General features: G+C 33.8%; 4 protein-coding genes across 4 annotated transcripts; all 4 read right to left on the bottom strand.

Annotated features, from left to right (window-relative positions):
* Positions 1 to 5021: 5021 nt before the first annotated feature.
* Positions 5022 to 6199, bottom strand: LOC127096466 (uncharacterized). Its single transcript, XM_051035031.1, has 3 exons — positions 5864 to 6199; positions 5650 to 5764; positions 5022 to 5551 (listed from the first exon to the last, which is right to left on the bottom strand). The coding sequence occupies exons 1-3, from the start codon at positions 6197 to 6199 to the stop codon at positions 5022 to 5024; spliced, it is 981 nt and encodes a 326-aa protein (XP_050890988.1).
* A 1662-nt stretch (positions 6200 to 7861) lies between these two features.
* Positions 7862 to 9638, bottom strand: LOC127091365 (cyclic pyranopterin monophosphate synthase, mitochondrial). The gene is made up of 3 exons (XM_051029987.1): positions 9417 to 9638; positions 9064 to 9178; positions 7862 to 8740 (listed from the first exon to the last, which is right to left on the bottom strand). Exons 2-3 carry the CDS (start codon positions 9163 to 9165, stop codon positions 8150 to 8152), a joined length of 693 nt encoding a protein of 230 aa, XP_050885944.1. The 5' UTR covers positions 9166 to 9178; positions 9417 to 9638; the 3' UTR covers positions 7862 to 8149.
* A 483-nt stretch (positions 9639 to 10121) lies between these two features.
* LOC127096465 (secreted RxLR effector protein 161-like) lies at positions 10122 to 10727 on the bottom strand. Its single transcript, XM_051035030.1, has one exon. The coding sequence runs from the start codon at positions 10725 to 10727 to the stop codon at positions 10122 to 10124; it is 606 nt and encodes a 201-aa protein (XP_050890987.1).
* Positions 10728 to 14589: 3862 nt separating this feature from the next.
* LOC127091363 (FAD synthetase 1, chloroplastic) lies at positions 14590 to 18404 on the bottom strand. Its single transcript, XM_051029986.1, has 5 exons — positions 18057 to 18404; positions 17814 to 17866; positions 17032 to 17167; positions 15419 to 15594; positions 14590 to 15238 (listed from the first exon to the last, which is right to left on the bottom strand). Exons 1-5 carry the CDS (start codon positions 18305 to 18307, stop codon positions 14724 to 14726), a joined length of 1131 nt encoding a protein of 376 aa, XP_050885943.1. The 5' UTR covers positions 18308 to 18404; the 3' UTR covers positions 14590 to 14723.
* Positions 18405 to 22295: the final 3891 nt, after the last annotated feature.

The following is a 22295-nucleotide window of genomic DNA, read 5'->3' as shown; positions in this document are numbered from 1 at the left end:
TATTGTAAACAAAGTTGGGTAATGAAGTTATGAAGTTGGTTAATAAACGCTCATATATTAAAAATAGTTTTTAGTGGTAGAACAAAATTTGTTAATGAAATTTAAAAAATTGGTTAACCAAGTTATAAAGTTAGTTAATAAAACTCAGATATAAAAATAATTTTTAATAGTAAAACAAAATTGGTTAATAAAATGTTAAATGTTGGTTAATAAAATTATAAAATTGGTTAATCACACAATACTCTTTAATAAAAAAAATAATTTATATATATATTTTTATAAAATAATATTTTATTATTATAATATTTAGTGAACATTAAAATACAATGTAATATATCTTTTGATGTAGGAGTGCATTTTTCTTTTTTTATGTCTTTTAATGGGTAGCGCCGCTAGGCTGGTCTTAGAATTTTATTAATTTTTAAAAGTCCAAAAATGCCCTTAATGCTATTTTAGATACAAAATTAAATAAAACTAGTTAAAATCAAATAGAATCAAACACTAAAAAATAATTAAAATAACATCGAAATAAAATCATCATTAATCCTATTTAATTATTTCGGCCGATTTAATATAAAAAAAATAGGATTTAAAACGAAAAAAAATCAGACACAAAAATACACACAGAAGCAAACTCAAGAATCCAAATTCAATAATCAAATCCATATAAAGTAAAGATAGATTTTTTCCTAACATGCAATAGCACAAAATTATTTCTATATGATTATTATTTCATATCCAAAATCAACTTGAGTTCAAGTCTTAACATCAAATAAAAGTAAAAGTGAATCCTAAATCTTTAACAAAATCATTCAAATCAAATGGCAAATGCTAAATACAAAACAAAAATGTAATATTAAATTTTATAACGATAAAAATAATGTAAATGAAAATAATAAATTTAATAATAATAATATTAAATAACAAGAACTAGTTCTATAATAAGGAATAAGATTCATTATGAGAGTAAAGAGTTTGAGATGAATTAATGGATGATAAGGAGATTATTAAGATTATGAAAATGTCATATTTTGAGTTAGGATATGAGGGAGGAGAAATTATTTCAATTTTGAACTTTTTTATTATTTGTCAAATATGCTAGTAAAAAAAAGTGTAGCCCGTCGATTCAACAAATTCAACGATTTACTAGTTTGACCGTTGAATTGATAGGATCACACCGATTTCTATCAAGTCAATTACATATTCGATTCTTTGACCTTTTCAACCTACTATATCCTCTTGTTCACTGTCTGACGGATCCGATTGGCCGGAACAGACCGTGTTTTAAAACACTGGAATAATATATAAGAAATTTAAGTTCGTTATTGGATACATATACATCTGAGTTGGAGAAATTTGATACTTGTCTTATGTAATAAAACTTAATCTAAAATATCACAATACATAATCAAATTAATAAAATAAATATGGATTAAAGACTTAATTATTTGTTCTGATATATGTTATTATTATTTTTATTATTAAATATTATTATATCTATTATGTTTAATATTATTATATTTATTAAGTTTTATTAGCATATTGTAAAGGGTTAATATGCCTTTTTTTAATAATTAAAATATCCAAATATAAAATTACTCAAAGGTCCATTTCAGTTATGTATTCAATTAAAAAGTTTTTTTTATTCTTAACCTAATCCATTTGGTTACACACTCAAATAAAACTCTAACCACTCCCTTTCTTCTCCGTTGCATCTGCAAAACAATTAGAGAAACATAGTCGGCCGCAACCCGCATTTCCAGCAATATCTGTCATGTCACGTTTTCAAACAGTGCCCTACCACCCTCTTCTTGCGCGACTGGTGGTCGTTTCGGCCGGACCGCCCGAGATCGCGTTGTTCGCGGCCACAATCGATAACTCTGCCTAGGATTGTCTTTTCACTTGATATTTTAAACCATCCAAATTTGTCCCAAAATATAACAATCATGAAACTTGTAACATAAGTCGCCCTCAATCCTTACCAATACTTGACTCCACCTTACCATGAATCATATGCGATTTCTTGATGTTAATCAAGCCTAGGATCACTTCATAAGACTTAAGGATCATTGTAAGTCTTAAATTAGGGTTTTCTAAGTCTAAAACATCATTAGGAACTTTATGTTTACATGAATGGAATCATATATTTTCTGTGATTCGAATTAAAAATTCATAATTTAATTACTGACTACATATTTCGATTCATGCCTAACAGGTGATTCACATCACAAACACAGGTTGTGCCAAAATCAAGTTTGAATCGAATTATGAGAAGTTATTGAATCGATTCACCCGCACATAACTTATATGTTCCATGATTTCTCAGCTTCAAACCCTCTAACACATTTTAATGACTCCTAACTTACTTGGATAAAGAACATGCATAATCATAGCTCTCAATACATGTAAAATACTTACTTGGATAAAGAACATGCATAATCATAGCTCTCAATACATGTAAAATAAGAAGAAGAAATTCTAGCACATATTATGTTCACTACCCTAGAGTTTCATAATGCATATTCATCATAAAAAGAAACAAGTATTTAGTTATTTTAGACATGTGATGTTTAATCCTATCTTAGCCCTAACTAAGACAAGATTTAGAAGAACCACATCTTAGTGTTGCTTCTGAATTCAAGGTACAAGAACATAATTAAGAAGAAATAATGACTTCAAATTCAATCAAATTCTTGAATTTCGGAGGATGAAGCTTATTTACTTGATCATGGTTTATTAGCTTGTAACTCTAGGTCTTTTTCCATTGATGCATTGCAAACCCTTTTTTTCCTTGCAACTCCAAAATTGAAATTTTTCTCTTCAAAATTCACTTTATATACTCCCTGAAAATACCAAAATACCCGTTCTATCTAATTTAAATCCTAATTAGCTCTTAGTTACTTAACTTGCCTATATAATTATATTTAAGGCTAGTTTAGTATGGTAGGACTGTAAGTGGATTAGGAAAAATCAATTAAGTCGATAATTCAAATCAAACCAAATAAAAATATTGTTCGGTTCAAAAATCAAACTGATAAGATTCGAGGTGGTTTGGTTTGGTTCTTGGTTTTAGTTTTTAAAAACCGCGAAATCGATGGACCGAACTGATGACTATAGTTACTCACTTAATCTTTTATTCAACCAACTATTAAGCCCAAAGTTTGCACCACACAATCCTTCTCCATCTTTGTTTACACAATCAGCAACTAAACCCTAAGTCACAAAAACTTGCTCTCATCAAATTGTTGCTCTCGACGGCCGTTATCACTTTTACTCTTGACATCGTCGTTCTGCTCTGTTTTGGTTGCCTTCTTCACGTTTCAAATTTTCTTGGTTAGTTTCATTTCTATTTACCTTTTTTTATCATTGGAGGTGGCATAAGTCAGGTCTAGTTAATGTTGCATATTGGGGGCCCTTATAATAGACCTATATAATCGAGGATCATGGAACATATAAGTTGCCCCTAATAGACCTATATAACTGAGGATCATGGAAACCCTCAAGGTTTGGTCTAGTGGTGGAGGCTTTGGTCCTGAGAGTGCTCCTTTCAAGTTTTCTGGTTCAAATTCCGCTAAGTGCAAACAATTCCTGTAATTGGTCATGTCCATATAGAGCTTTGCTCTGACTTTAAACGGGGTCCCCGCAAGTGGACGGTGAGATTAGTCCTCTTGAATTCGTCAGTTGCAAGTCCGTATACTAAGATTTGAAAAAAAAAACGAGGATCATGGAACACGTAAATGTCATGCTTGCTTAATTTAGAATGACTCGACATAGGTGTGGAGACACCATTTACAGTATGCATGTTGACTCTTTGACAAAAGATCCTTCGGATATTTGGACCTATGTTGTTAATCTCGGAAAATGGCGCGGCGCGGTCGTGGTCAATCCCAATATGGGAGCGACGCGGAAGCGGGGAGCAACACAGACGCTTTTTTAATGACACTTACATGCTAAAAACATACTAGTAAATATATATAAAAAAAACTCAAACTTCATGAAGTCTTAACTCTTAAGCAATAAAATACTTCCAAATATATAATAGCATACTTCTAATTCTAAATACCATTAAAAAGCATAAGTCTTAAGCAAAAAAACATTGCAACATACTTCTAAAATAGCAATAAAATTCAAGAAAACAAACACTTAAGCATCTAAATCTTAAAATAACTAAACATCCAAACTCTAATAAAAATTAAGGATTATTAAAATCTAAGTCTTCATTAGCACTTCCTTCGACACTAGCATCCTCTTCATCCTCTCCAATATATTCTTGATCACCAAATTCATCATCTACTACTACCACTTTCTTTGCTTTTAGCTTAGATCTAGATGAAGAAGGTGGAGGTGGTGGAGACGCAGTTTTCTTCTTTTGCAATGTTGTTTGGTTGTAGACTCAGCAACACCACTTGCAATTTCAACATCTAGTCAAGACAAATCATCACCATCAAAGACCATATCATCATTATTGGGTTGAGCTTCATCTTCACCTCCCAACAACCATATGTTATTGGTATCAATATCATCATCCATGACCACATGATCAATCAAATTATCACTGATAAAGTGCTCTTTCAAATTTTAATTATACTTGATGAAAACCAAGTCTTGCAACATTTGATGTTCAACTCCATTTCTCTTCTTGGAGAGAATCTATATTATAATTTTAGTGTTAGTTTAAATGATAAATATAAACTATTAATTTGAATGTATAACTTAATATCAACTACTTACATACTCAAAAGCACTCCAATTTTACTCACAACTCGATGAACTACAAGTCAAATTCAATATTTTAATAGCAAATTACTGTAAATTTGGTGTTTTTGCTCTATACCTCCTCCACCATTCAGCTGCAATGCAAGACTTATTTGCATTAGCATATATACACAAAAATTATTTCCAAATATACTTAGTTACTTACCAGCAACTACATCACCCATTTGCCTTACCGCTTCCTTCAATGCAAAATGGCCTACACCCATCTTATATTTCAACAACTCTCCATGGATGGCATAAAGAACTCAAACACTTGCATAAAGCTTATCAATGCATGCATAAAGGCCATCCAACAACTTATCGTCATTCTCAATCATTGGATTGCTATAAAAGTGCTTCAGATTAAGATAATATCCAGCTGCGTGTAATGGATGATGAAGTTGAATACTCCATCTGCTATCAACAATATCAATGATATCTTTATACTTGTTTTCATTGTTGTTGAAGTTTTTTGTAATTAACTCATTGGCTTCCAACATTGCATGATAGATGTTACTCATTGTCGACTTCTTTTCATGATCAACAAGCCTACGTACTTTTACAAGAGTCCCCATAGCTTTAAGAGTGTACACAATATCCTCCCAAAATGAGACTTGAAGTACTATAACAGATGCTTTCTTTCCTTTCACCTCCTTACTTGCATTCAAGTTCAACCATTCTTCAGAAGTGAACATGGTTCTAAATTTTGCATTTAAAGTCTGCAACCTATGCAAAGTAAGAAAGTTTGTCGCAAACCTTGTGACTCCACTTCTAACTAACTCACTTTCTAATTTCTCTTCATTAAGTTTAAAACCAATTAATGGTTGTAAATGAAGCCCACGAGAGTCATTCCTTTTTGCATAACCTTTTTTACTCTAGGAATTTTTCCGATACCTTCTAGCATCAAGTCTAGAGAGTGAACAACAAATGGAGTCCAAAATATTTTTGGCCTCGATACTTGAAGATGTTTACCGTCCAAGACATAATTGCTTACATTATCAGTAACTAGCTGCACAACATTACTTTCTCTTCAACAAAGCTATCCAAAAGCTCAAACAACTTTTGTATCAGTCCATCCATCAGAAATTATGGAACACCCATATTTTACTTGTTCTTGCTTATTGGTACTCAACATCTCATGTGTAAGTTTTAACTCATATTGAAGTAGTGGAACTCTCAACTCATAATAGCTTGGAGGCTTCAAATGTGCACCATACATACCAATTGGTTCAACCATCAATTTGAAACTTTTTGAATTTGCAACATTGAAAACAATTCCATTCCGATAAAAGAAACGAGCTATGTATTGGCAATAACATGCTCTTGCTTTCTTATCACAAGCTTCATTCAAACTTGTTTGCTTTCCTTTTTTCAAAGTTTCCTCTGGTTCTCTATAATAAATTACATCCAAGGGACCTTTGGTATTCTTCTTGGCAGCCGACATACTCCCCTCTTTAGCTGACCTGTTTTCACTTCAAATCCTAGATATGTCTAGCAATTGTGATGCCTCATCATCATCTTCATGCATTTCACCTAACATAGGTTTCTCTGCGGCCAATTTCTTATCTTCATACTCCTGCAAAATCAATTTAACGTCTTCTGGTGTTTGAGTGCAAGGCTTCACATTTCCTTTTATTCCTAATTGATGTTGTTTTGCCCTAGAAATCCATCGGTAGACGTTTCGTTACAAAATTCACATGTAACCCTCCTCTTACTATTGAAGTCTTTCAAATGATTATATTTTCATCCTATATCACCAATAAGTTTGTATTGCTTAGCAGAAGAAGCAACTGATTGATCATTGGATGATGATGGTGGAATAGAACTAGTAGGAGGAGTTGGAGTTGTCAGTTGGGAAAAAAAACAGAACAAAAACAAAACATACATAACAGAACATAAGAACCAGAAGTTTTGAAAACAGTTTATAAGAAGAGAAAAACTAGAACTTGTTGCCAAAAACTGGTATTGCATTAATGAAAGTTGGTATTACAGTAGACAAAAAAATGATGTGATGTTATTGCAGTAATGAACGCATAAGAACCAAAACATAAAAACTGGTATATTACTACAATAATTTCCTTCACAACCCTGCTTTTACTTTCAAGAGACGCAATGGAAGAAGATGAACCAGAACATAGAGGAGGAAGAACCAACCTGAAGCAATGGAGGAACATACGCAATGGAAGAAGATGAAGCAAAAAGACGATGAACAGTGTCCCAACTGTGATGTGCGAAGACGGTTGTGTTGTGCGAAGACGAAGGGCAATTTTACGTTACCAAGCGCGATAGACTGAAGAAGAATTGGAAAAAAAATTAGGGTTTTTTTAAGTAATGGGTAAAACCTGCGACCCGACCCGGTTTGAAACCCGACCGCTTCCGAACCACCCCCGTACTGCTTTGACCCACAAAACTCGATTGCTCCACCCGATTTCCACTATCGCGCCGGACCAGTTCACACTGAAGTGGCGTTGCCGTTTTTGTCGCAGTGCGATGCGATCGTGGCCGCGCCGGCCGCTTTTTGTAACATAGATTTGGACTGAGTATAGAAGATCCTTCAGATATTTTGACTGAGTTAATAACAAGGAACAGAAGATCCTTCTTATATTTGGACTGAGTTAATAACAGGAACTATGAGTCTGAAAGTTGACTTATATGCCTAGAAAATAAGAGGATTGCCTAACTTTTTTAGGGCAAACTTATCATGAAGCTTATTAATGAGATCACGCACTAGTTTAGAAAAATCAAAATTCAGAACTTATAACATGAGAAACTACAAGGTAGCATTGAATTCAAATTTCAACATCACTTAAAAGATGGAGATTAGAGTGGATAGAGTCTAACAAAGGGCAGTCATCAAGAATCATTATAATATTATACTTTAATAAATGACTAAAATTGGATGATACTGTCAACAAAATTAAATCAGATGATATTTACCCTATAATCTAAAATTAAATTATTCAACACTTTTACCACTCTTTTACATAATACTGCCTAGGTTGCCATGTCTGACCTTGTAATAAAATGATATTAAAAAGGTGAAGAGATTGACCCAAAAACATCTCCTGCAGTCCTGCTTAAAGTAAGCGCAATTACTTTCAGAGAGTAACCAAAGATTAATACATCTCAATTATTAATAAGAAAATCAATTTTTGATATCTTAATCCATTGTTATGCATGTAGTGGTAACATCAACTATTGATTTATTTGCAAACAATTGATCTTATTCTTAAAATTCTAAAGTTAACTGCTAAACAAATCCTAATTTACAAGTGATAATGTAATAGGAGGCAATCACACTGTACCATGGTTTACCTTAAATTTGACGGTATATGATGGTACAAGTAAAAGGCTATTATCAAATTATGCTTCCTCAAAGCTAGCTCCAAAACCATTATTGTCCCCATGAATAATCTCCACTTTTTCCACCGGATTTATGCTTAAGTCTTATATCGGTAATTGTTATACCTTTTGAAGCAGCTTTGCACATATCATACACTGTTAAGCCAGCAATAGACACTGCCGTCATTGCTTCCATCTCAACTCCAGTTTTTCCCATTGAAGCAGCTTCCCCTTCTATTGTTACACTGAAGTCCTCATGATTCAATCTCAAATCAACTCGCACGTGTGAAAGACCTATGTTATGGCACAACGGAATCAGGTTACTAGTTTGTTTTGCAGCAGTTATGCCAGCAATTTTCGCTACTGTAAGCACATCTCCTTTGGCCATCTGATTGGCTAATACCAAATCAAACACCTTCTTTCCAAGAACTACTCTGCAAACAGCGGTGGCGGTTCTCTTACTACTTTCTTTTGGAGACACGTCTACCATTTGAGCTTCTCCTGAATTTCCGGTATGAGTCAATTCAAAAGAACTTTCACCTGTGCTTCGAGATGACAAGTGAGGTTCGTTACTCGCAGGACTATTGCTTACAGAGGTAGGTAGTTCATCTGGCGGAAGTTCCCCAAATACAGTTTCCATTTCCTGAAACAAAAATAAGCAATTTAACATTGATTATAATACTTCTACTAAAATTTCTTAGCACAAATAAGTTAGTTAACTTCAAAACAGAAATCACAGAGAAATTTGGTTAGCTATTACTCACTTCACCACTACTTAACTATGAATGCACGGACACCAGAAACATGACAACTACACTGATACGTCCACACATTCATCAAATATAATCACAAGTGTCAGTGTCAGTAACACGGATACACTTTTTTAGAGGTGTGAGTGCTACATAGCAACTTAATACGTATTTGGTGGAAACAGAAAAGACATTGCAAAGCAAAAGAGTAGTGTACCTTATTGAGTTCTTGAATGGAACTTGCATAGTCATGGATAACAGAAGAGCTGAAGATCCTTTTTGATGGAGGAAATGCAGCACCAATTCTTCTAAGAAACATTCTGTTAATTGTTCTATAAATATAAGAAAAGGAAAATTAATCAAAATGATTTTGCAGATATTGATTGCAACTTCCACAATAAATCCTTGGAAACTGAATTGTAAACAAACTGTGAAATCAGAAAAGAAAAATTAAACAAATTGAAATATTTTATCGGCAAATAAACAATGTTGGCGGTGGAAACCATGGGTTGAGATGTCAAATCAGAAAGAATCGCGACATCGGAAGAAAAAAGAAGAAGAAAACGTTACCTTGCGGTTGCAACGGTGCTTCGTCGGTGTTGAACGGAGGTGGTTGTGTTTTGCCCCTTCTCTTGTCGTTGCGGCCAAACTTGAGTGAGTTAACTCAACTGGTTAGGCAAACACGCTCAGTGGTCAATTGAGTAAAAAAATGGATAATTTTTTTTATTTACACCCCTGCATCGCACTTGCACCATATGGCTCAAATTATTTAACAATAGTTTAAAATACACCTAACTCATTATTTGTTTTTGGGCAAATAGAATCGTGTTTTTTTTTAAATTGATTTCATATTATTAAATTTGGAAATTGCTCTCTAAACTTAGTATTTTCCCACAAGGTGGAAAAGTTACAACACTTTTTAAAATTTAGAAATGCATCTTCAAACATATTTTTTTACACATTTCTTAATGTGTCACTAATATAACTACTTCCACACGACGATTATTATATTTGATTTTGTCAACTCTTGAATCTTGACTAACTACTTCAACATAGTCGAATGTTATCTTTTAATATAATATCGAATTATAACTTCTAACACACCCTATAATTCATGTTCTTGAGACTTCTCATCTCGATGCTTCTCTTCAACTCGTCGAATCAAACTTTCTTCAAGGGTTTGGTGAGTATGTCAACTAGTTGTCATTCTGTCTTGCAATGCTCAAGTTCAAACTTTCATTTGTTAACTTGACCCCTCAGAAAGTGATACCTCATTTATATGTGTTTACTTCGACCGTGATATACTAGATGATTCGTCATGTCGATAGCTAACTTATTATCGACAAACAACTTCATTTTTCTAGGTTCCGTTATCTTGAGCTCTTCGAGCAACATCTCTATCCATGTTGCTTGACATGCTGCATATGATGCAACCACATACTTAGCTTCACATGATGACAAAGTCGCAATGCTTTGCTTCCTAGAGCTCCATGAGATTGGAGCGCCTTTGATCTTGAATATGTAGCCTACAATACTCTTATTTTTGTCGTGATCTCCACTGAAGTCTGAATCAATGTAGCCATATACTTCTGCATCTATGTTGGATTTCTTCTTCCTTGGCATCAGCACGCCATGATCAAGGGCACCCTTTATGTATCTCAACACCCTCTTAACTGTAGTGAGATGACATTCTTGGGGTTTCTCCATGAATCTACTCAACAATCTAATACTTTGACAAATCTTTGGCTTGGTATTGCAAAGATACATCAAGGATCCAATGATTTGTTTGTAGAATATCGTACTTGCCAATTTATCATTTATCTTCTTCTTCAACTTTGCTCCAGTTTCTAATGGCGTAGGAGTTGCATTGCAGTTGCTCATCTTGAACCTCTTTAAGATATCTTAGGCATACTCATTTTAGTGCAGGAACACTCATTCACTCGTGTCTTTGAACTCCATACCTAAGAAATATAACAAATTCCCTAGGTCAGACATTTCAAACTCTTGCATCAACTTCGACTTGACTCTTCTTATCTTTGTTTCATCTACACTTGTAATCAACAAGTCATCTACATATAGGCATATGATGATTCAACTAGCCATGTATGTATCATTGATATACACTTTATGTTCAAAGACGCACTTTGTAAAACCTGCTTCAATCAGGAAGCTATATATTATTTTATTCTAAGCTCTTGGGGCTTGTTTCAAATCATATAGAGTCTTCCTCAATCTGTACACCTTCGACTCCTATCCTTTTATTTCGAATCTTGGTGGTTGACTGACAAAGACTTCTTCTTCTAAAGGTCCATTCAGAAATGCTGACTTTACATCAACTGATGTATCTTCCACCCTCTATATGTTTTTGTCGACACAACAATTATGATTGTCTCCAGCCTTGCAACAAGTGCATAGACTTTATCGAAATCAATATTATATGTTATTTTTAAATGCAGTCGCTAATTGGATTGACATCAGTGTGTATTGCGTAATTTTTTTATTATTAATAATTGATATGTTATATAAAAGTCGAAATCGAAAATAGTAATGTTAATATTAGGTTGCATTTATGGATGGAGGCACATATAGTGCAATGGGGGGTGCTGCCCCCACTTACTTTTAAAAATTAATTATACTAAAATTTTTTATATTATTTAAGTAATAATACTTTTATAACTAATATTTGTTTTAAATATAATTTAAGATATTTCTTCTACTAAATTAATATTTTTTTAAATAAATATTGGTAAAATATTTTATATATATTGATATATTTATCTTTTGATATTATAAATCAACAGATTTATTTTTAAAATTATTTTTTATTTTGTGTACAAAAATTATGAGCAATAAAAATATATTTTAATAGAGATTAAAGATGGTGCCTTGAAATTATAAAATAGTTTTACATTAAAATATATATGTGATTTGGAGGAATATAAATTGTTGATTGATTGACATTGAAAAATTATTTTAAATTGTTGATGTATATTTTTTTTTTCCGTTTCAACACTAACTTTGTGAAAAATCAAATATCTAACAATATAAAATATTAAATATTAAATAAAAATTTGATTACATCATAAAAATGTATATTTTTAATAACATTAAAAATAAGTTAATCATACAATAATTTAATTAAAATTTTATTTGCCCTCACTTGTTAATATTTCTGACTCCGTCCCTGGTTGCATTTACATACGAAGACCAAAAATACTATTGTCGTTGACCTGGATGATCCAACCGACCTTCGGTTCCACATTTCCTAACTACCATAACGCGTGGCCCTGGTCCACGGTGTTGGTTCATCCCAGGTGTTTGAGGAACAACATCACCACCTACAACAAATTCTTTAAGAAGTTCAGATAATTCCACGTAGTCCTGTGTATGCAATGAAGGACTACCGTCATAGCTGAGTTCGTGACCCATGTCAGAGTAATTGGGTGTGTTTGAGTAATTTAGGTGCAACCAGGTCGATTGAAGGGTGACATTAGTGTGAATGATTCATTGGGGAAATGTTGAAATGAGATAGTGGTGTTTGGTAGGCATCTGGTTGTTGCATGTTTTGGTTTTGGGATGTTTGGGTTTCTTGGCTATAGTAGGAGGGACGGTTGGTGTTAAATGATCGCTGAGTGTTTTGACTATGGAGGCTATGATAGGATGATGTCTTAGGAGCATATCGATGTTGGGTGTCTTGATAATGACCCTTTTGTTGATGGTGGTACGGGGGTATACTCTTGGTATTGTGGTTGGGTGTTTGGCATGTTAAAGTCGTAGTTATGTCTGTTTGTGGACCTATAATCTTGTTGGGTAATGGGTTGTGAGTATGGTAATTTTGTGGGGGGTTAGATGTTGAAGCTTCTTGGATGTAAGTGACTTGGCGTGGGTCGTACAATTACATATCCCCAGAGAGAAACTCAAATTCAACCGACCTGTACCAAGCCATATAATTACGAGTTGGTTTTTCTTTGTTTGGCATCACAACGTTAGTTAAGACATTGTCATTTTGGTGCTTCCATTTTTAACTTGCACCCACCCATGCAGTGCATCGTTTCTCTTAATACTTTTAATTTTTTCGCCTTCAAATATGTCTCTATATAACCGACGAATCAACTCCCTCTATAATTTCTCAAAACTACAGATGTTCTAGAAGAGCATCTCCATCAGAGACTTCTCTCTCGAATAAATCATTTTCCCTTAGCGACGACGAAGACAAATCATGTTTTCAATATTACAAGATAATGAGAAAGAGATGTGAAAAAATGAATCCCATTACACCTCTATTTATACAAAAAGTTATACAATACACATTGTTGTCAATCCAATTGACGACTGCATTTGAAAATAACACATAAGCGTCAATTAGATTGACATCACTAGGTGCATAAGCCAATACAATTGGTGTCATCTCTTTAAATTAGAGAGCAGACGTCAATTGATCAGTCATATGTGCTTTGACTTTTTTTTTTTGAAAAATGAAGTAGTTTGATAATTAATCCGAAATGTGGGTTATTTTAAGATTTTTTTTTTGAAAGACTGAATTATTTGAGTAAAAAATTTGAATTTATTTATGGATATTATATCTTGTCTGCCTAAATCTAAATGTTGTGAAGGAGTGATGGTAGAAGTGGATAGGTCGTCCAAATATAAATACATTGTACCACTAAAGCATCTATTGTACCACTAAAGCATCTGTATTCAGCCAAAACTCTTGTTGACGTGACTGGTAAGGAAACATAAGGTTGCACGGAATTCCAATGTCAATTGTAAATGATAGAGACCCAGTATTTGTCAGCAAGTTTTGGCAAGAAATTTTCAACTTGCAACAGACCCACCCACCTTAAAATGAGTACAACATACCGTCCATGAACAGATGGTCAAACAGAAGTTATTAACAGTTGTTTAGAGACATTTATGCGTTGTTTCATTGCAGATCAATCCGACATGGGTGTTATGGATGTCATGGGTGGGCAGAGTATTGGTATAATACCACAAACCATACATGAGCTTGAGTTACACCTTTTAAGGTGGTGTATGAGAGAACACGTCCACTGATGAGAAAGTTCTTACCCGAAAAAACTAAAGTAGAAGTTGTTAGAAGGGATTTATTAAACACGGATGAATCGTGCTCGTACACGCATGAAAAATCAAGTCCACATCAATAAGAAGACTGGAATAAGATTTATGTGGAAGTTTGTTTTGCATTCTGTTAGGCAGAGAGTTTATTTCTCTATGGAGCATTTGCTCTATGGGTAGTTAAGTAGAGTATTACATCAATAATATAAAAGCATTCCTCCCAATTGAATTGTTTTATTTTCTGTTTTATCACTTCATTTTCTGGTTTCCATTAGGTAGAGTATTACATCAATAATATAAAGCATTCCTACCAATTGAATTGTTTTATTTTCTGTTTTATCACTTAATTTTCTGGTTTCTATCAGTTTAACATAGGAGTACTCAAACATCAAATTCTAAGGAAAAAAAGTGTAATCATACAAATCACACTTCATTTGCTTCAAAGTTTGTTCTTTAAAATGGTATAACCCATTTGACAAACTTATATTTAGTCAAGTATGAATTAGTTTCTGAAACAAACCTTTCTTCCAAGGTCAACTTGAATCCAATAAAATAGACCACACAAACTAACAGATTCAAAAATGATTGATAATAAACTGTATTTTTTTTTTCTTCCAAATTCCATCTCTTGGTTTGAACTTCGAGGGCATAATGCATTAAGAGGGAATAAGAAAGAAGGTATAATTTATAATCACTTATATCAGCTTTAAGACTTAGAATTTTTATATGGGACAGATCAGATAAGAATCATCTGTAGTGAAGTAGACTGAGAATTTAAATAGAAACATGATCTAAACTGAATCAAGTGCTTGAATCGCCAAATTCAATATGCAAGTACTGCAAATTGTGAGTACCAAAAATATCACTCTGACCTCCGTAATCTGTTTCTATATGCACAAACTTGCTGTCAATAATTACCCTACATAGCATAACATTTTCTTGACCAAGTAAAAGTGAACACTTCTCATATAAACCTTCCTTTGGTGCTAGATTCAATAAGCATGACTTAGGAGCAGACATCTTATACTGGCTAAAACTGAAATTTTCTCGGTCGGTGGCCAGTAATACGAGACGATGTTGTCTACCCAAAAGCTCTGAGACATACCTCACATCTCCTACAGCAAGGGCTTCGCGGACACGAGTAGACGAGACCTGTCCCCTCTCTTTGGAGCCGGTACTGGAATTTATATTTGCAGAGTATTGGTTCTTGTCCATAACAGATTTTATTATGTAAGCTTCCATTCCATACTCCTCACAAAGCTTTACTAACTCCAATGCATCTCCAGCAGCTTTATATCCAAATCGGTAGTTCTCGCCTGCAAGAAGTTCCAGTACAGACACTATTACTGTTTATATGAGGATGAAATTGGTAATAGAATAAACCATGCTAAAGTTCCTATTCCGGAAAAAAAGAAAATACCAACAGATTATGATAATGTAAACGGGTTTGGTGTTAACTTGAGAAGATAAAAGGAAAACTGGTGCAACTTATTTACCTGCAACAACTCCACGCACTTTAAGTTCTTTTGATAACTTCTCAACAAATTGCTGTGGACTGAGATGCCTCACGCTTGAAAACTCTATCTGAAACTCTTCTGGGACCAAGTTACTACAATATGGAATCCAAGATGAAAGAACGCGTTTTCGGTCACATTTAGCAACTATTGGAGCCCTGTTTGGGAAACATTTGACAAAATACATGTTATTTCGTTCCCCTCCAAGGTAAATAAGAAAAAGAGAACGGTGCCACAAAATCTTCAGCAACTTAGAGAATAAACATGAGTTAAGAGTTCATATACTTGCTAGAATTATGCCAATTCAAAAAGCTATTTTATCAACTATAAGATGGGAAAATGGTGCATACTAATAGATAATCAATTACCCAAAAGAACAAAAAAAACGATGACCAAACTTTTTTATAATATTATTGAATACTCATAATCATAATTGTGTTTCTTAAAGTAGATTGTCAGTACAACATTGATTGCATAGTTCCTCTTCCTGGAGGAAAAATTATATTGCAATACGACTGGGAATTGCCAATGAACTTCAATGACGAGGATTGTATAATAGTTGTCTTAGTAACTCGACCTTAATGTGGGACTAAATTCACCCCTTCATACGCAATACAGTGAAAGTGTTGGAGACTGAATTGAAGGTAACTCAAATGCCGCAATTAGGCGGGAAGGACAGACCGTAATGAAGGCGGGAAGGACAGACCATAGTGAAGGTGGAATTTCCAACACACCTCATCACGCTCAGGCCCAATGAGCCGAAGTGTGGAGGTTGGGGGAAGCCCAACAACATATTTAGGATAGACTCTAATACCATCTTGGAATTTCGGTTGAGCCTAACTCAACCTTACAAAACCAGCTAGCTTCTAAGGTGAGTCCTGCCCAAAACATATAAATACTACATATGTCATGTCTCTAAGATATGTGTAACTAAATTCACCCTCCATACCCAACACAATGAAGGTGTTGGAGGCTGCAATGAAGGCAGACCAACTATCACAATTAGTCGGCTAGGGACGGACCGCAATGAAGACGGAATTTCCAACAAGATGTTTCAGGTTTAATTCCCATAAAGAGAAAAGTAAATCTTCTAAGAAATTGTGAGATACAAACCCTTACCTCATCGCAAAAGACCTTAGAGTTTGTAGTTATGATATCACAATAACTGGCTCCATCAAGTTTATATTTAATCAATATTTTCCTACCATAGGTTATTCACGTGGCGTAATAAAAAATGAAGGGTTACTAATCTGAAGCTCAAATTACAAAAGAAGAGTCACTAATCATTTTAATAATGTGTATGTGAACTATGCTTTATTACATTCTATTAATTATATCATACAGCAAAGTGAGAAACATTAGCATGAGCTTAAAGCATAGCAGTGGCCCAATGCATCAGGTGCAAGGGAAATCTACAAATTTTAGTCTCAACAGAAAACTTTTCCCATGCTCATAAATTTTGTACGTTAGAAGTGTAAGATTATAGGAGTATTACATGAAATGAAAGAAAGAGCCAAACACATTTTCCAGCTATACAAAAAACTAGTACAATAAACCTTATAATATGCTTGATACAAGCATATTTTGTATCATACCTATGTTCCCAACCAAGTACCTTTGCCATGCCAACAAATGATAAAAGAAACGGAGGTCCAGCCCTTGATGCTTGAATTGCAAGTTCTCGATGACCTATGTGCAGAGCATCAAACTTTCCCAATGCTACAACTCCACCTGGCAGTATCATTATAGCATCAGTAATAGAACAATATAACATACAACAACTTTTCCAAAGAGAAAAACATCATTTTACACATGCTCTTCTGTACTAGTTCCCTAAACCACACAAGCAAGCGATACTACTAGTTTCACAAATAAAGGAAAAAATCTGCATACATTAAGTTGAGAGTAAAAATAGACCATAAACAGCCCAAAGAAAGATACATAATAATGCACCAAAAATCAATTAACAAAGATATTAAGCTAAAAAAGCAAAGAAATCCCACAGCATACCCTCCTCCTACGAGAAACCTATGAAGCACAGACACACAGACAAGGACACCGGACATGACACCGACACGGACACCGGACATGACACCGACACGTTGACATCAATAATAATTTGAAAAGATGAATAAATTGAACGTAATCATTAAGTGTTGGTGTCATATCGGTGTCGGAGTCCGACACTTCAAAGGTGTCAGTGCTACCGAGTGAGAAACTATGATGACAAACTTGATAACAGAATCAGTTCAGCAATATCATCACATTTCCCTCCAACCAAAATTGATACTCTAAAAATTGTCAATTCGCCATTGCATAGTTGGACATGGATACAAACCATATGATAAAACGGCAGAAAGGGAAAGAGAAAATAAACCTGCCACTGCAGATACTCCATCAGAGACAATTTCACGTTCATCTTCTTGTTGGCTACAAAGAAAATGAAAACCATAAACAGACTATCATATTCTTTATTGCCTATTTCTTCCACAATTTTCAGATACATCTTGTTCGATAACTTTCATCTGAATTATCACAATCAACATAGCCATACAAGTAGAAACCCTTATTAAACAAAGCTAGTGTCATTTTAATTTTACTAAGGAAGCATAATAAGTACCTGAAACAATCGAAAAGAAGTGGAATTTCTCCAGAAGACTTAGATGGAGTACCGGAGTAGCATTTATTCGACGGGAGTCCGCTCCGGTTGCCACCGGAAGTGGTGGCGATACCATTACTGAGCAAACAAGGTTTTGTAGGGCGTGGAGGGAAAGAAAGATGGAAAGTGTGGAATCTAAAGCCAACACCGAAGTAGTGAAAATGGAGTTCACAATCTCGAAAATGATGCGAAATACGAGTTGCGCCAAACATTGCTCTGCATCTTCTGTGATTTTCCGGTTACTGGTGCGAGGTTAAGGGATAATGGTAATTGGAACCAATTCATGGGTCGGGTCGGGTCGGGTCGGGCTAAAACTATATGAGCCGGCAATATGAATATTATTTGACACATAATCTAACATTGAATAAGAGTCTTTTTCTATAGTTTATATACACCTTATTAAATTAACAGATGTGCTATGTTGACACTGAAATTCCTACTGTGTATTTACACTGTATCCATCTCAAATTAACACAAAAATCAAAGCAACAAAAAAAATTAAGAGAAACAAATGCAAGTATAATTGTATATTAATACGACGTGGTTGCAAACTTTGGTGTAATCTTAGCATTTCTCATAAAATAATTGTTTATGAATATATTCGCATAAACTATTTTTATAACAAAAGATCAAATAAATTTAAATTGTTTTTATATTTATTGTTCTTGGTCGCTTAGACGGACCTAAGATGAGTTTATACCGACCATATCGATTTCGGCTAACAATTAAAGAAATGTTTTACTCCATTTAGGATATCTTAATACATTGAGATTATCATTCTAGTGACCATCAAAGATCTCAACAGTAATGCATCAAACGATTCTCCGTAATTCACTTATAATTAGTAGTAGGTTAGTTATTCGCTCTCTATTATATAGAGAGAAGATGTCAAAATCAAGTAACAGGTTTTAAATACGATTTCATTTCACTTTTCCTCTCCATATACTGACCTGAACGTTCGAGTGCTAACCTTGAAGGTCCTCCCACTCCACCACGTTGGAAGTCGCGATTTTCTATCATCACCGTTCATTTTCTTAATTATGGTTCCCAAACGGAACAATGGCACCATCTATGAGAATCGACTATTGATTCCTACGATTTCCACGAATTTACATTCGTCCTCCAACTCTCGCAGTTCGTAACTTCTTCCGATCATTGGAGCAAATATTTGCACTCAAACACGAGAATATATCATGTTTCGATTCAATTCAGCATTATCTCAATCTTTTTTCCTCATATTTCCAAATTTTCAATTCTTACTTTCATTAGTGATGGTTGGATCTAAGACTACTAGATTCGTTGTTGCACAAGAAGTTGGTGTAGCTGCTCTAGCAGTAAGAAATCTGAAGGTGAGAAAAACACAAGAAGGGGGTTGAATAATAATTTTTTTCTTTTCTAAAAAATATTTTATCAAGTTTTGAACTCAAAGTCTAGAATCAGATAGAGTCAAGTGTTTACAACGGATAAAAACTAGTTCAGAGGTAGTGATAGAAAGAAAGAGGAACACACAACAAGTTTATCCTAGTTCCTCCACAAAACGAGAGTAGTCCAGTCCCCTTGCACTTTCAAGGAATTTCACTATAATCACAACTGATTACAAATATTCAAGCACACAAGTAAGATACTTTCATGCTCAAACACACAAGTAAGAGACAATTTAATACTCAATCGCACAAGCAAGAGACTTCAGATACTGAAGCACACAAGCAACATACTTCTTACAATCTAACTTAAAAGGTTGTTTGAATATTACACTTGATATACAATTAGAAGTGTAAACAAAATACAACTTAAAAAGACTCTTAAGACTTATGAATTTTTAAGATAGACAAATGATAAGAAATTCTAAGTTAAACTTGTATTTTTTTGTTTAATAGGGTAACAACTTTTTTTATTGTCAAGAATTGGCTATCTTTCTTCAAGTCTTCAGCTCCTTATATAGAGAGACAGAAAACAGTCGTTGAAGAGAATAATTAGCATAAATGAGTCTTGGAGAAGCTTGATCATAGACGTTAAAATGTTATTTGATATGGTTAATTCCATTGAAAAGATATTTGAAATCCCTTTACTTTAAGAGAAGTTATTTGTTACATCATAGTTGTCTATGTAGATTTTTGTTTGGATCTGCACGTGATCAGAAGAAGACAAATTTCTCTCAGAGTCTGATAGTGACCTATCAGAGTCTTCTTGATCCTTGCGTTCACTGGCCTGGCCTTAGAGTCTGATAGTAACCTATCAAAGTCTTCTTGATCCTTGCGTTGATTGTCTTCAGGGTCTGAGAACTTCAGAGCTTGACTTTCTTTAGAGTACGATCTTCAGAAGTTGACCTCCTTCAGAATTTGAGTCTTCGGAGTCTAGTTCTCAGGTTCTGATCCTTCAGATTTTGTATCTTTTAGCTTCTTTTTGAATGCTCATTTAAGTACTAGTACTAAGTTTATATCAGAAATTTTAGTCTATGATCCTCCACACTTGAACATTTTTTAGCATACCAATTATTCTTTAAATACTTTGTTACCATCAAAACCTTAGAGATATGGTACAAATCAATTTTTGTTCCAACAATCTCCCCATTTTTTATGATGACAAACACAAGTATTTAAGAATAATAAGTTTTTAATTTAATTAACAAGTTGACTCTAGGGTCTGAGATTTGTAAGCTCCTCATGGGTCTAATAGTCCAAAAGGTGAGATTTGTAAATTTCCCCTAAATTATATGCAGGTTAATTAAATTTGACCTTTAAATCACATTAAATTATTCTTTATAATTTAAGTAAGAAATAGTTCTTAACTATCATATCCAGACGCTTAAATACTTATTTATCTCACTCTCCCTTTTGTCATCAACAAAAAATTAAAGGAAACAAGAAAAGATATTGAAGAAAAATATCAATTAAACCCCGAGAAATAGTTGTCAAATTGAAAAATATTTCAAAATAAAGTCAAAAACAACAGAAAGTGATAAGTCATAAAGCCTAGGGTTTCTTTAGAATCTCCAGGATGGCTTTAATACATGACCCCATATCATTTTGCCTTGCAACCACAGACTTCAAATGACCATTAATTTTTGCTTGTTTGTTGACTATAGAATATTAATTAGCAACCACGGTCTGAAGCTGAGCTCCTATTACATCTTGATTAGCAGCCACATAAGCCAGTTCCGCTTCTAAGTACTCTTGTTTCTGAAACCACATAGTATCATTTGGAATCTTTTATGTGCTTTAAGTGTCATTTGTGTTTTGATGTTTTTTCAATTCAATTATTGTTTGATTGCGTATTTGTAATTTGGATGTCATCTCAATTCATTTATGTGATTGTACTATTCATTACCATTTGATTGTAATCGTTTCGGCTACTAAATTATACCACTAAGAATCTTATACATTTCATGATTATTTTCATTTGATCCTTGTTTGTATTTTCTTTTTTGAGCCTATGAAAAATACTATTTTGTCATTTCCACATTAGTAGCTTGAATCACAAGTTAGAACATTTGAATTTGGATGTTTTGATATTTGATTAGAATCATGTGTTATATTTGATTTGGGTCACTCACCTTTTTTAAAAATTGGAACTCACTTATGGATCAAATGATTTGAATCAAATATTAAACATGATTCGAATCATAACCCCATTTGATCCAAATCAAGTGTAAATAATAATGTGAATCGTGAGCTTTAAAAATCACCCCTTTTAGGCTTGTCTAGATTGATTCGGAACATAAATCCTTCTTGATTCAAATCATGAATTAAAAAGTCCAATTTTCCACCACTTATTTAAATAGTTGTTTCTTATGGTGAAAGAGACAAATGTGTGAAGCCTATGGTAATCCATAGAGACAAAAATGTGAATTTTGTCTTCTTTTCTTAGTTTGTTCATCTTTACACCATGTTTCTCTCTTCTTCTCCAAACACCAACCTTTTGATATTCTTTATCATTTTTGTTTCACCTTGTTCTTGTGCAATTTGGTTGTTGTATTTGTGTGAATTATAGAATGAGTTGATCAATCTTGTTGTGATATCAAGCTCTTGATAACAACCAAGAACCAAGACCCACTCATCTAGAAACTTGATTGAACCTTTTGTGTGTGTTATTCATTCACCAAAACTGAATTACTTGACTAACACCTTGTAATGTTAGTAATTGATTGAGATTATATGGAATTGTTCACCATTCCCATCCTTAGTCTTTTCCCTTTGATTA

Source organism: Lathyrus oleraceus, chromosome 6, assembly GCF_024323335.1.
Source record: "Lathyrus oleraceus cultivar Zhongwan6 chromosome 6, CAAS_Psat_ZW6_1.0, whole genome shotgun sequence".
Classification (NCBI taxonomy): domain Eukaryota; kingdom Viridiplantae; phylum Streptophyta; class Magnoliopsida; order Fabales; family Fabaceae; genus Lathyrus; species Lathyrus oleraceus.
This window is presented reverse-complemented; position numbering and strand designations above follow the sequence as displayed.

Excerpts from the sequence above, each read along its gene's own strand:
- LOC127096466 (XM_051035031.1), bottom strand. The coding sequence starts at position 6,199 with ATGTCGGCTGCCAAGAAGAATACCAAAGGTCCCTTGGATGTAATTTAT. Across the intron at positions 5,765-5,863 it reads GTACCAATAAGCAAGAACAA|CTAGTTACTGATAATGTAAG; the intron begins GTAAAATATGGG and ends AATGTTGTGCAG. Across the intron at positions 5,552-5,649 it reads TCTAGACTTGATGCTAGAAG|AGAAATTAGAAAGTGAGTTA; the intron begins GTATCGGAAAAA and ends AACTTAATGAAG.
- LOC127091365 (XM_051029987.1), bottom strand. The coding sequence starts at position 9,165 with ATGTTTCTTAGAAGAATTGGTGCTGCATTTCCTCCATCAAAAAGGATC. Across the intron at positions 8,741-9,063 it reads CCATTCAAGAACTCAATAAG|GAAATGGAAACTGTATTTGG; the intron begins GTACACTACTCT and ends TTTTTGTTTCAG.
- LOC127096465 (XM_051035030.1), bottom strand. The coding sequence starts at position 10,727 with ATGAGCAACTGCAATGCAACTCCTACGCCATTAGAAACTGGAGCAAAG.
- LOC127091363 (XM_051029986.1), bottom strand. The coding sequence starts at position 18,307 with ATGTTTGGCGCAACTCGTATTTCGCATCATTTTCGAGATTGTGAACTC. Across the intron at positions 17,168-17,813 it reads TGGAGTATCTGCAGTGGCAG|GTGGAGTTGTAGCATTGGGA; the intron begins GTTTATTTTCTC and ends TGATACTGCCAG. Across the intron at positions 15,239-15,418 it reads AGTGCGTGGAGTTGTTGCAG|GCGAGAACTACCGATTTGGA; the intron begins GTAAATAAGTTG and ends AACTTCTTGCAG.